We start from the raw sequence: 14,403 nt of genomic DNA, 5'->3' as shown, positions 1-14,403 counted from the left end.
TTCAAAAAAACGGAATTGCAATTCGAATTCTAAAGGTTGAAAAACCCTAGAATGGCAATAATCAAGAAATTCTTCAGAAATCTGAAAAATATGAGTCGATATATCGTAAAACGATAAAATTCAAAAAAATGAAACTAAAATTCGAATTCTAAAGATTGGAAAACCCTAGAATGGCAACAATCGAAAAATTCTTCGAAAATCTAAAAAATACAAGTCGATATATCGTAAAACGGTAAAATTCAAAAAAAAAAACTGAAATTCGAATTCTAAAGGTTGAAAAACCCTAGAATGGCAACAATCGAGAAATTCTCCAGAAATCTGAAAAATACGAGTCGATATATCGTAAAATGGTGAAATTCGAAAAAACAGAACTGAAATTCGAATTCTAAAGGTTGAAAAACCCTAGAATAGCAACAATCGAGAAATTCTTCAGAAATCTGAAAAATACGAGTCAATATATCGTAAAACGGTAAAATTCGAAAAAACGGAACTAAAATTCGAATTCTAAAGGTTGAAAAACCCTAGAATGGCAACAATCGATAAATTCTTCGAAAATCTGAAAAATACGAATCGATATAATGTAAAACGATGAAATTCGAAAAAACGGAACTGAAATTCGAATTCTAAAAGTTGAAAAACCTTAGAATGACAATAATCGAGAAATTCTTCGAAAATCTGAAAAGTACGAGTCGATTATCTTTAAACAGTAAAATTCGAGAAAATGGAACTGAAATTCGAATTCTAAAAGTTGAAATCCCTTAGAACGGTAATAATCGAAAAAATTTTCGGGAATTTTAAAAATACAAGGTCATTACATCGTAAAATGTGTCCAAGAGGTACAAAAATCAAGAAACTTAATCTAAACTTCTAAAACTACATATTGAAAAATCTTAAAACAGATAAAACGGATATAAAATTCGAAAACTACGCGTCGAGAAGCCCTAGATGTGAAAAATATCAATTTACCCCCTGAGAAAATGTCTATTACAAACAGGTCCAATATTTATCTCTTGCCCCTCAGTAATTCTTGAAGTTATTATCGCCCCTGCAAATTCAAAATTGTTAATTTTCCCCCCAATCCACTGTGAATGGCAAATTTCAGAAACGACTACAGTGGACTAACAATAACAATTGGATCCCTAATATTTTTAAAAAGCCACTTAACCCCCCTAACCGCTGTCACAGTGGGTTGTTCATCTTTACAGTGGAAAACATTGTTCCACTGTCGCACTGCCGATGACTTCCAATGTAATTTTCGGCCAAAAATCGCTCATTTCGGCCTCCAATTTCAACATAAATCAAATCTAGATATGCTTTAACACAAAACCCCTCAACAAATTTAACAAAAACAGCAAAAAATCACAACATATTAAGCAATGTTCAAACCGCAAACCCTAATATTTCAAAACGCAAAACTGACTCAAATCTCAATAATATGAACAATAACTTGATTCAAACAAGATCACGGAAGACATACTAACCTTCTTGATCATTTTCGGTCGCCAGAGATCAAGAAAATCGTCGGAAATGGCTTCACAGTGGGACGACAGTGGAACGCCGGTTCATAGTGGAAGAAAAGTCTATTTTTTTTGGATTTGCACAGTAATTATGGGCGTTTTACAGTGGGAATTATGAAATTTTGGCTTGTTTATATATTGGGGTATTTTAGACATTTCACAAATGTTGGGCATTTTTGCTTAAATATGAATTTTTTGGGCAATTTCGCTTAAGCCCTCTTACTTTTGGCTATTTTTAATAATTTCCCCGTTTTAAATTACGTCTTCGAAAAAAGAATCTTAGTATTGTATGCTACGTTAATAAAAATTTTAGCAAAATTAAACAAATATAAATATAATAACCCAACTTGGATTATTTAATTGCGTATTTAGTCGTATATAATTTTATCTTTAATACAAAATCATACAATCTCATAATAACAATTATTTAAATGTTCAATTAGATATTTAAAATTAAATATATATAGTTTTATTATAATAAATACTAACTTATCAATTTTTTTATTAAAATGACTGAAATCTTATATTTTTCTATTAAAAAACTGAACATTCATATCTTATGTTTTATTTATTAAATGTTGTTTTATTTATTAAATGTGAAACTCTTTTTCTTTCATTTTTATTTAAATCTTCAACACCCCCGTTTAAGTGTAAGCACCTAAGTTGTTAGACACCGATTTTTTTTTGACTGAGTGTATTGTCACTTGTATCCAAAAACACTTAGGCTGTTAAACCCGTCTTTTAACTCATGTTTTAATACCATATCGAAAATATAAATTGGGTTTACAAGTATGAAGATTGAAACTCATATTACACAAAACCAATTAACTTGTGTTAAGGTCGAATTCACAACACTTATATACCACTCTCTTATGTTATATTTATTAGATGTGAGACTCTTTTTTTTTTTTATTTGAGTCTTCAACACAAACAAATATAATTAGTATTATTTATTTTAGTTTGTTTTAAAAACAAAGTGATTAATTTGATATCACTAATTAAAAAAATGATGAAATTTAATTATTTTAATAATACACACACACACACCCTTAAAAAAAAAAACATTACCAATGTGACTTTTAGTATTTTTTACGGGAAGAAACTAAACTTTATTTTTTTTATTTAAAGTATCAAACTAATATTCCTACTTTTAAAACAAAATAAATAATATTAATTATATTGATTTGATATATACAATCAAAAATATTAAAAATTTAGTCTCTTTTATAAGAAAAATCTAAAAGTTTAATTTCATAAATAAAAAATATATAATTTGATATATTCATAAAAAGAGTTAATAATATATTAACAAGTTATAAATATGATTACCTGAAAAAGGGGAGTTCTATAATTTCACTTAAATGCTCTAATTGTTGAAGTCCTTCACATACCGAAAAAAGAACTTAATCAAACTTACAGTAAAGAGAGTAAGAACTATAAGAAGTGTTCTCTAAAATATATGGTGTGTGCTTTTATATACAGGGAATCCTTGTGAATGATGCTTACGAATAAAAAAATCCTGACTTTACTTAAATAATAAAGATAATGTTAAATATACGGTGGATTTTCCACCACTTGGTCATGCTTGCTGGGATTGCATTAAATGATTTGGTAGCTTCCCACGTGTGACTCTAATTTTCCCACCCAACAAAGAGAGGCCACAGGACTATTTACTATAAAAATATGCTGATTTCTTAAATTTTTTCTGATAATTTTGAAAATCTCATTTACCTATTTATATATAATTAAAATTAATTAAGTTTATTAGTTATATCATTCTCTCTCTAAACTTTAAAAACTAACTATTTTCTCTCAATCTAAATTTTCAAAAACAGTATTTTCTCCTTTTAAGGATTCAATTTTTTGGATTCAATCTCAAACAGCAATGTGCAGTCTTGGTTACTAACAGCATACCTGGATGAAGAGCTTCATGTTTCTAGGGGAGACACAGGCAGTGTTTTTGTTCATCAAGGAAGCTCTCTTTTGACGCCATGAGCCCACCTAATAAGTTCACTTATATTATCATAATTTTCTGGTTCTCTTAGATTTGTAACACATGGGTTTGAAACTTTGAATGACTCGGAAACATGATTATCTAATTTGGCACTGTAAATTAATTATTCTATCGGAGAATAAAAAGCAGTATTATATGGAGAAATTATACAAGCCTCTAATATTGAATTCAGTTAGAGTCACAGGATATGAATTAGGGAAATTAAAATTTTTAGCACTATTTTATTCTATGTATACGAAATTGTCACCTATCTTAAAGCTTTCACAAATATATCACAACAGTACTCACCTTTTCTAAAATACCCCTTTTCAATATTTCATGTATAAATTCTCTCTCTTCTTCTCTGTAATTTTTTTTCTCTCCTTCCTTTTCTTCCAAAGTGATAAAAGAATCACTCTCACTTCTTCCTCATCTTCAAAAACAAAAACAAGAAGGAAAAAACTGAATTTTTCATATTAAGAATTTTTCAAAGTAAGGATTTAAAAAAAAAAGAACAACCCATAAAAACTCAAATATATCCACTGTATATACCTTGTAGAAAATGACGATCAGAGAAGATGATGTAGTAGTATTTAAATGAAAAAAGATAAAAAATTGATGTTTAAGGATTTAAGTGAAAAAAAAAATTAAACATTTAACTGAAAAAAAAATAGTGTTTTTTTAATTTTTGAAGGTTGGCGGGTTAACGTCAAGGGTTGGGGTTACGCCAACCCATATTTTAAAAAATTGGCGAAGGGTTGGCGTACGCCAACCTATAAATATTAAAGCAGGGGAAGGGTTGGCACGTCAACCCATAAATATTAAAGCAGGGGAAGGGTTGGCGCACGCCAACCCTTTATAATATAATATAATAATATTATATTATAATATTATAATATTATTATATATATTATACCACAACAGTATAATATATAATATATTATATTATATATATAATATTATAATAATATATATAATATTTTATATTATAATATTTAATATAATATAATATATTATAATATTATTAATAATATATATAATAAAAATATATTATATAATATTATAATATAATTATAATTATATTATATGTATTATATTATAATATAATTATATAATTATAATTATAATTATATATATTATATTTAATATTTATAATTATATATTATAATATATAATATTATAATAATATATATAATATATTATAATATTATGTAATATAATTATATATTATAATATAATATTATATTTATTATTATAAAGGTTGACAGAAATAGTTGGCTTGTTAGCATTAATTTAGTGGGTCCATCTTTTATAAACTAAAACTATTGGGATAAAAAAGTTGGCGTTATTGTAATATAGGGTGGGCCCACCCTTTATAAACTTTGCTTGGAGTAGCCAAGGGTTGGCGTTAACGCCAACCTTTATTCTCAGAATATCACGCCCACGTTTTCTTTTTTTTTTTGATTAAACGCAAAATTTTTTTTTTTCAGTTTTAATCTTTAAATGTTAATTTTTTTTTTTCCAGTTAAATCTTACTGAATGTAATCTTCTTCGATGGTCATTTCTTACACTTTTTCAATGGTCATTTTTTTCCAGTTGAGTTTTTTTGTGGGTTGTTCTTTTTTTTTTTAATCCTCACTTAGCAGAATTCTTAATCTGAAGAATTCAGTTTTTTTCTTCCTACTTTTGTTTTTGAAGATGAGAGAGAAGAGAAAATGATTTATTTATCACTTTGGAAGAAGAGAAAGAGAGAGAAAAAAATTGCAGAGAATAAGAGAGAGAATTTGTGTATAAAAGATTGAAGAGGGGTATTTTGGGGAAGATGAGTACTATTGTGGTATATTTATGAAAACTTTAGGATAGGTGACAATTTTGTATAGACGGAATAAGATAATACTAAAAATTTCAATTTCCCTATGAATTAATATATGGAGACAACTGGTGCTTGGAAAATAAGCATGTTATTAAACATGATAAAAATACATTAAATATTTTAAATTTATATTCTTAAAAAACACATACTACTTGCATAAAATTTTATTAGAACAAAAAGTAAAATATTCTCTTGTTTGACATAAAATTTCAACAGAATAAGAGTAAAATACTCTGTTATTTGACACCCACTCTTGACTTGATGAAACCCAAAATAATGAAAGCAGGTTCATACTAGTTTGTAATATCTTATACACTTATCAGCCTCAACTAATATAAATCTCAGACTGGGAGCTTGGGCTTATTATCATTATCACTCTCCTCAGACAATTTACCCTTGTTCTCAAGCTGCATTGTGTGCGATTCGGTTTGTTTAGGAGCTGCTTGGTCTGCAAAGGAACCCTATCTGGAAGCTGACTTCTTGGGCAGTGGAGACTTTGTGACACGCCAATTCTTAGACAATCTAAGATACAACTTGAGCAAAGTTATCTCAAATGCAGCATACATGGGAAAACTAGTGAGTGCAAATATGCTGACAGGAAGAAATGCAGCAGTATAAATGAGAGTGGTGGTCCAATGTGGCTTTTCCGAACGAATTATGAGCAATAATGTTGCTGCGAATGCAATCATTGTTGTAGTCAATGAAATGAAGAGCAAGGTGAAGCCTATTGTGAGTTTTTTGGGGAGTTTGCGGTGGAATTCTTCATACGTATTAGGCGATGTGAGGATGGACAAGAACATTACAACGGAGGTTAAGGAGCAGGCCAAAGCAACAACGTCCATGACTGTGAAAAGCGAAAAGAGAGTGCTGTTGAGGAAAACTGGATACCCCTGTTCATTAGAACCTCCAGGCACAGTGTACGCAGCTGCAAAGACCACTGTGGCAACGAGAACAGCCACTGTAGAGCAAGACTGAGAAGTGCCTTTTATCCAATTCTGTGCTTGGCCGAGTAGTTTATTGTGCTTCAAATTGAATAGCTCGTCGCAAGTCATCTTTACGTCCTTGCTACGAAACATGGCGTAGTGGGCGGGCGTGATCTCCTTTACACGCTGCATATATAGAAACATAACTTACATATAAACACGTTTATTAGGTAAAAATCTTGTAGAAGAAAGAGCCAGGGGGCTTACTTTGTACCACTTTATCTCTTCCTGGAGTTGGTATACAGGTCCTGCTGGATGATGCTTTGTAGTCTCTGGCTTCATGTCTGCAGCATGGTGTAAGATGGTGTAGCCATTTTTGTCAACCTTTCGGACTAACCTTGTCATTGGTATTTTCATATTTTTCACATGATTGAAGATTTCATATTGACGGTGCTTAATTGCCACATGCAGTATGTTCTGACCCAGATCATTGTGATGCTCAACTAGCTGGGGACATACTTCTAGTATCTTGTTCACAATTTCTCCTATTCCTTTTTCAGTCGCCAGCAATAACGGGATTGGCTTATAATCTCCTTTTGAAGACTGGTCATTATCGAATGGAGACTGTGGGACCACTTGCCTATTAATGGTTTCTTCCCAAGAAGAATCCTTTTTTATCAGTGTTTTCGCTAGTTTGAAAGCAAGTTTATGCTTTCTCTTTTCATCCAAGATGTTACTCCTTACTGGTGCGGAGATTTTTCCCAGTAATTTAAGCCACCCTAATCGTGTTTAGGAGAAAAGAAGGTGCTCAATGAGCGATAGCGACGAAGAGAGAAATTATATTGAATATCCCTTAATCGAACAAAAGAATTGAAGCGGGTCTTTACTTTTGCTGAACACCGCCAAGTGAAATGCATTGTCCTTGAAGGCCGTTACAGGAAATAACAGCGAACCAACATTTTTCTGGTAGAATTTCTTCAGAGATTCCCAATCGTTGTTCAGGGCTGCCCGATAAGGCTCGTTTATACTGCCCAACTCGTCTACTGTGCCCATTTTCTTCCCGTAGATGGAGACAACCAAAAAAAAAAAAAAAAATTAATGAAAGACAGGTTGAGCTTAAAAAAGTCGTTTTAAATCATGTCTTAGGAAAAAGAATCTTAGTATTGCATACTATGTTAATAAAAATTTTAGCAAAATTAAATAAATATAAATATAATAACCCAACTTTGATTATTTAATTAGATATTTAGTTTTATGTGACTTTATTCTTAATATAAAATTATACAATCTTATGATAACAATCATTTAGGTATCTAATTAAATATTTAAAATTAGATATACATAATTTTATTATAATAAGCATTCGCCTATCAATTTTTTTATTAAAATAACTGAAATCTTATATTTTATTATTATAATAAAATGATCAAACTTTATGTATATCTTAATAAAGATATCAAACAAACATAATTAGTATTGTTTATTTTGGTTTGTTTTAAAAACAAAGTGATTAATTTGGTATCATTAATTAAAAAAAGAATGAAATTTAATTATTTTAATAATAAAATTTGATAATTTAAATAATAAAATTTAAAAGTTTAGTTCTTTAATTTAAAAAAAATATAATTTGGTATATTGTCCTTGAATACCTCTAAATAACATTATCCTATAATTATATATATACCCATCTATATAGATACTCATCTACATACTTCTTTTTAGTGCTTTAATGTTTTAAAATAAAAAGCAATACCAATGTGTAGCTTTTTACATCAATATATATATATATATATATATATATATACACACACACATGTACTCATTTAAAAAAAAAAAATACGAATGTGACTTTTAGTTTTCTTGTTCTTCTGGAAGAAACCAAACTTTATTATTTTTTAATTAAAGTATCAAACTAATATTCTTACATTTAAAACAAAATAAACAATATTAAATATTTTTGTTTGATATATGCAATTAAAAATACTAAAAACTTAATCTCTTTTATTAAAAAAATCTAGAGGTTCAATTTCATAAATAAAAAATATATAATTCGGTATATTCATAAAAAAAGTTAATAATATATTAATAAGTTACAAATATGAATACCTTGAAGTGGAGAATTCTGTTACCTCACTTGAAGCTCCAATCGTTGAAGTGCTTCACATGCTCAAGAAAGACCTTAATCAAGCATACAGTCAAAGAGAGTAAGAACTGTAAGTAGTGCCTTTATATACAGGGAATCCTTAAGCTTGTATTTTCTCATCCCCCGAAATTTTGAATTTCCCCATCAATAATTGGACGGCCATGATTTTTTCTCTCTGGTGACCTTTAGGTGATGTCTCTTTCTCTCACTATAGCCTCCTTCGAACGATCCTCCTTAGCCTCATTTTTGTCTCTAGACAAAGACGATTCGTCTTCGCTAATGATGACATCAAGAAGGACTCTTAGAAGGAGGTCGTACTAGAGAGAAAGAGACATTGCCTAGAGGTCACCGGAAAGGAAAAGACATTGCCGAAAAATTGATTCTAAAAAATTGGGAACCCTAGAGGGGAAAATGCTCTTTTTAAAAACTTAAGTTGGAAAAATTACTAGTTTTAAGGATTTAGGGAAAAAATGAAATCAAATTTAAATTTATTTTTTAATATCACAGATAAAATAATAATTTTATTTTTGAAATCGTTAATTTTAATTATTTATAGACGAGTAAATAAAAATTTTAGAGTAAATAAAAATTTTAAAATTAATAAAAAAAAACTCGAAAAAACAACCTACTTCGGTGAGACATAGTCCTTTGGCGGCAAAGAAATAAACCATTTGGATGGGCAATATTGACTTTGCGTGGCCTGCATTAAATGGCCTTGTAAAATTACTTTATCTCATCGACCGGAGGTGCTGCAAGAGTTTCTCTAAATGCACCCTCTGCTCTTCATTTGTAACGTACACACACCTAATAAGATTTTCATTCAAGCGTCTCAAGTTTTGCTTTTCATTTTTATTCTACGTGCATCAACTTCATTTATCTTCTTCTTCTACTTAAAGTTTAATTTAATTATAATATCCTTTATTCATAATTTTTTTTTAATTATATTTATAATATGTTATTAGCATGATCAACTTACATATATTTTAATATTAGTTATCTTTCAATTCTGTTATTATTTTGTTTGTATACCATAAATACGAATATCTTAGTTATGATATTATCTTATTTACAAAATACAAACTATTGATGTTTTAATTATTGTTTATCTTCTATTTAATTTTTCATTTATAATTATATTTATTTGTAACTCCAAGTTTGCAAAATCATAATCTAGACCTGAAGTTCTGAATATCATGAATTTGAATCTGAAGTCCTAAATATCATTTGTAACATAGAGTTTACAAAATTTTGAATCTGGGTCAAAAGTCCGAAATATTATTTAAATAATTATTTTTATTATAATAATTGTATCTGATTTACAACCTAAAGTTTGTAAAATCATAGAGTATATATATATATATATATATATATATATATATATATATATATATACACCAAAGTTTCATCAAAGTTATTTTTTTATATTAACTATATCACATTTGTAACTCAAAGTTTACAAAAATTATGAAAAATATGGACTTCAAGTCCAAAATAGAATCAGAATTAAAGTTTAAATATTATAATATTTTATATACTAATTACAAAACCAAAAATTTTGAAAATATGAGATAATATATGAATCTGAAATTTGAAAAATTAATCTCCATATTTCTTTTACAAAACCAACTGCTTTGTAAATATAGAATAATATCTGAACTTGAAGTTTTAAAGATTAATTCATGTATATTGTCTACAAAATCAGAAATTTTATAAACACGATAATATTTGAACCTTGGATGGCACCAGGCAGGTCATTGGAGGCTTTAGGTTTGGGCTTTGCCTCGATGAAGCGTATGTTTTGGCGGTGAATATCTTTAAGCTTAGAATATTCTTCTTTAGTCGTTCCTCCTTTTACTTCTTGTATAAATCTTGTGTGAAATTCTAATGATTTTTCAGCTAAAAACTTCACCACTTTTGTTCTCCCAAATGCAGCAGCAATAAAAAGCGGGGTTTCGCCGTTCAGATTCACAGCCTCATGGAGCTGTTCTACAAGTGGATCTTCAATATCTTCCACGGCGAGCCTGCAAAGATGTCTGACCAAAGCCTCTACGGCCTCCAGGTTCCCATTGGCTGCAGCCTCATGAAGAGGTGTGTTCCCGTTGTCATTTTTAACTAAACAGCCATGCTTCGCCGTAGAATGTTCGGAAATATCAAGTAAAAATTGAAGCGGATCTTTACTTTTGCTGAACACTGCCAAGTGAAATGCATTGTCCCTGAAGGCCGTTACAGGAAATAACAGCAAACTAACATTATTCTGGTAGAAGTCCTTCAGAGATTTCCAATCGTCGTTCAGGGCTGCCCGATAAGGCTTGTACAAATCAGTTTTACTGCCCGACCTGTCTCCTCTGTTCATTTGTGCCCTGTAAATGGAGACAAAAAAAGAAAAAGATAATATTATTTATTTTGGTTTGTTTTAAAAATAAAGTGATTAAATTGGAATTATTAATAAAACATAATGAAATTTAATTATTTTAATAATAAAATTTGATAATTTAAATAACAAAATTTAAAAGTTTAGTTCTTTAATAAAAATATATAATTTGGTATATTGTTGTTGAATACCTCTAAATAATGTTATCATGTAATTATATATATTCTCATCTACATACCTCCTTTTTAGTGCTTTAATGTTTGAAAAGAAAAAATAATACCAATGTGTAGCTTTTTATATCAATAAATAAATAAATAAATAAATAAATAAATAAATATATATATATATATATATATATATATTAAAAAGAAAAAAGCAATGCCTTTTTTTTATATATACATTAAAAAAAAAAAAGCTATAGCAATGTGACTTCTAGATTTTTTTAAGGAAGAATCTAAACTTTATTATTTCGTATTTAAAGTATCAAACTAATATTTTTCTTTTTAAAATAAAATAAATAATATTAATTATATTTATTTGTTATAATCAATCAAAAATGCTAAAAATTAAGTCACTTTTATCAAAAAAAAATCTGAAGGTTTAATTTTATAAATAAAAAATATATTTCAATATATTCATAAAAAGAGTTAGTAATATATTAAGAAGTTGCAAATATGAATACCTAAAAATGGAGAGTTTTATGATTTCACTTTAATGCTCCAATTGTTGAAATTCTTCGTGTGTTAGAGAAAGTGCTTACTCAAACTTTAAGAGAGTAAGAATGATGAATAGTGCTCTCTATAATATAATTAACTATGTGTTGTGTATTTTTATATATAGAGAGTCCTTCTAAATAAAGATAAAGAAGTATCCTTACTTTGCTTAAATAATTGATAAAGTTCACTCGTACAAACAACAAGAGTATAATAAAGATAAAACTTTGTTCTTATTTCATAACAATGAAAGTATAATAAAGATAAAATATGATTAAAAACTTATAATCAAATCAAATAGAAACAAACAGTTATTTAAATATATTCAAAATTCGTGAGTGCAAATATGCTGACAGGAAAAAATGCAGCAGTATAAATGAGAGTGGTGGTCCAATGTGGCTTTTCCGAACGAATTATGAGCAATAATGTTGCTGCGAATGCAATCATTGTTGTAGCCAATGAAATGAAGAGCAAGGTGAAGCCCGTTGTGAGTTTTTTGGGGAGTTCACGGAGGAATTCATCATATGTATAAGGCTATGTGAGGATGGACAAGAACATTACAACGGAGGTTAAGGAGCAGGCCAAAGCAATAACGTCCATGACTGTGAAAAGCAAGAAGAGAGTGCTGTTGAGGAAAATTGGATACCCATGTTCATTAGAACCTCCAGGCACAGTGTACGCAGCTGCAAAGACCACTGTAGCAACGAGAACAGCCACCGCAGAGCAAGACTGAGAAGTTTCTTTTATCCATGTCTGTGCTTGCTCGAGTAGTTTATCGTGCTTCGAATTGAATAGCTCTTCGCAAGTCATCTTTGCCTGCTTGCCGCGAAACATGGTGTAGTGGGCGGGTGTGATCTTCTTTACAGCCTGCATAAATAGAAACATAATTTACGTATAAGCACGTTTATTAGGTAAAAATCTTGTAGAAGAGAGAGCTAGGGGGCTTGCTTTGTACCACTTAATCTCTTCCTGGAGTTGGTAAACAGGTCCTGCTGGGTGACGCTTTATAGTCTCTGGCTCCATGTCTGCAGCATGGTGTAATATGGTGTAGCCATTTTTGTCAACCTTTCGGACTAACCTTGTCATTGGTATTTTCATATTTTTCACATGATTGAAGAAATCGTATTGACGGTGCTTAATTGCCACATGCAGTATGTTCTGACCCAGATCATTGTAATGCTCAACTAGCTGGGGACATACTTCTAGTATCTTGTACACAATTTCTACTATTCCTTTTTCAGTCTCCAGCATTAACGGGATTGGCTTATAATCTCCTTTTGAAGACTTGTCCTTATCAAATAGAGACTCTGCGCCTACCTGCCTATTAATGTTTTCTTCCCAAGAAGAATCTTTTTCTATCAGACTCTCCGCTAGTTTGAAAGCAAGTGTATGCTTTCTCTTTTCTTTCAAGATGTTACTCACTAGTGCACGGATTTTTTCCAGTAATTTAAACCACCCTATTCGTGTTTAGGAGAAAAAGAAGGTGCTCAATGAGCCAAAGTGATGAAGAGAGAAATTATGTAGAATATCCCTTAAGCGAACAAAAGAAAATTTTTACCTTTGGAAATTTTTGTAGTTGGTTTTTCATCATCATCACCAATTGGAAGGCCTATAAATTATAGAAATTAATGAATAAGATGTTTACAAAAGGTCCTTTTAACATATCCTTATGCATACATTATCTTTAATAGAATTATGGAAAGGTGGAAAATATACTTACAGAAATATATGACTCTGTGGATCAATGTGCCCCATTGATATCCACTTTTGAAAGCTGAGGGCATGGTTGCTAGTAGGTGAAGAGAGGTCCAGCCATCTCGGTCCTTGAGTGCTGCTAACGATTCGTCCAGATTCAGTAAATACAGAGCCGTTTCTGAGAAAATTTGAAAAGAAAGCGCATCAAATATCGGTTGAATATATATTTCATTTCAAAGCAAAAGTAAAGAAACTAGGTGGGTAGAGACAGACACCAAAATGGTAGCCTGTGATGGCAACGTGCAGAATGGAGGCATCAGGCTCTGGCTGTGATGTTGTTTCACCTTGGATGGCACCAGGCTGCTCATTGGAGGCTTCAGGTTTGGGCTCTACCTCGATGAAGGGTTTGTTTTGGCGGTGAATATTTTTAAGCTTAGAATATTCTTCTTCTTCAGTCCTTCCTTTTTCTTCTTGGTATATTAATATTTTGTGAGATTCTAATGATGTTGCAGCTAAAAACTTCACCACATTTGTTCTCCCAAATGCAGCAGCAATTTTTTTCTAAATAGCCATGCTCGACCATAGGATTTTTTTGGGAAATTTCAAGTAAAAATTGAAGCGGATCTTTACTTTTGCTGAACACCGCCAAGTGAAATGCATTGTCCCCGAAGGCCGTTACAGGAGATAGCAGCGAACTAACATTTTTCTGGTAGAATTCCTTCACAGATTCCCAATCGTTGTTCAGGGCTGCCCGATAAAGCTCGTTTGTACTGCCCAACTCGCCTCCTGTGCCCATTTGCTTCCTGTAGATGGAGACAACAAAAAAAAATTGATGGAGACAGCCAAAAAAAAATAAAAAATGAAAGATTGGTTGAACTTAAAAAATCGATTTAAATCATGTCTTAGAAAAAAGAATCTTAGTATTGCATTCTATATTAATAAAAAATTTAGCAAAATTAAATAAATATAAATATAGTAACCCAATTTTGATTATTTAATTGGGTATTTAGTCCTATGTGATTTTATTCTTAATACAAAATTATATATTCTTATAATAATTATTATTTAAATATCTAATTAAATATTTAAAACTAGATATACATACTTTTATTATAATAAGTATTGAATTATCAATTTTTTTATTAAAATAACTGAAATCTTATATTTTTTTATTA

The 14,403-nt window shown here is 29.9% G+C and overlaps 2 protein-coding genes across 2 annotated transcripts; both read right to left on the bottom strand.

Annotated features, from left to right (window-relative positions):
• Positions 1-5,744: 5,744 nt before the first annotated feature.
• LOC123221472 (ankyrin repeat-containing protein NPR4-like) lies at positions 5,745-7,359 on the bottom strand. The gene is made up of 3 exons (XM_044644320.1): positions 7,194-7,359; positions 6,574-7,097; positions 5,745-6,492 (listed from the first exon to the last, which is right to left on the bottom strand). Exons 1-3 carry the CDS (start codon positions 7,357-7,359, stop codon positions 5,845-5,847), a joined length of 1,338 nt encoding a protein of 445 aa, XP_044500255.1. The 3' UTR covers positions 5,745-5,844.
• A 4,708-nt stretch (positions 7,360-12,067) lies between these two features.
• On the bottom strand, positions 12,068-14,024 carry LOC123221471 (ankyrin repeat-containing protein NPR4-like). Its single transcript, XM_044644319.1, has 5 exons — positions 13,859-14,024; positions 13,254-13,406; positions 13,092-13,142; positions 12,482-12,990; positions 12,068-12,400 (listed from the first exon to the last, which is right to left on the bottom strand). Exons 1-5 carry the CDS (start codon positions 14,022-14,024, stop codon positions 12,068-12,070), a joined length of 1,212 nt encoding a protein of 403 aa, XP_044500254.1.
• Positions 14,025-14,403: the final 379 nt, after the last annotated feature.

This window comes from Mangifera indica, chromosome 7 (genome assembly GCF_011075055.1).
Source record: "Mangifera indica cultivar Alphonso chromosome 7, CATAS_Mindica_2.1, whole genome shotgun sequence".
Classification (NCBI taxonomy): domain Eukaryota; kingdom Viridiplantae; phylum Streptophyta; class Magnoliopsida; order Sapindales; family Anacardiaceae; genus Mangifera; species Mangifera indica.
Note: the sequence above shows the minus strand (reverse complement) of the source record. Positions and strands in the feature narration are given on the sequence as shown.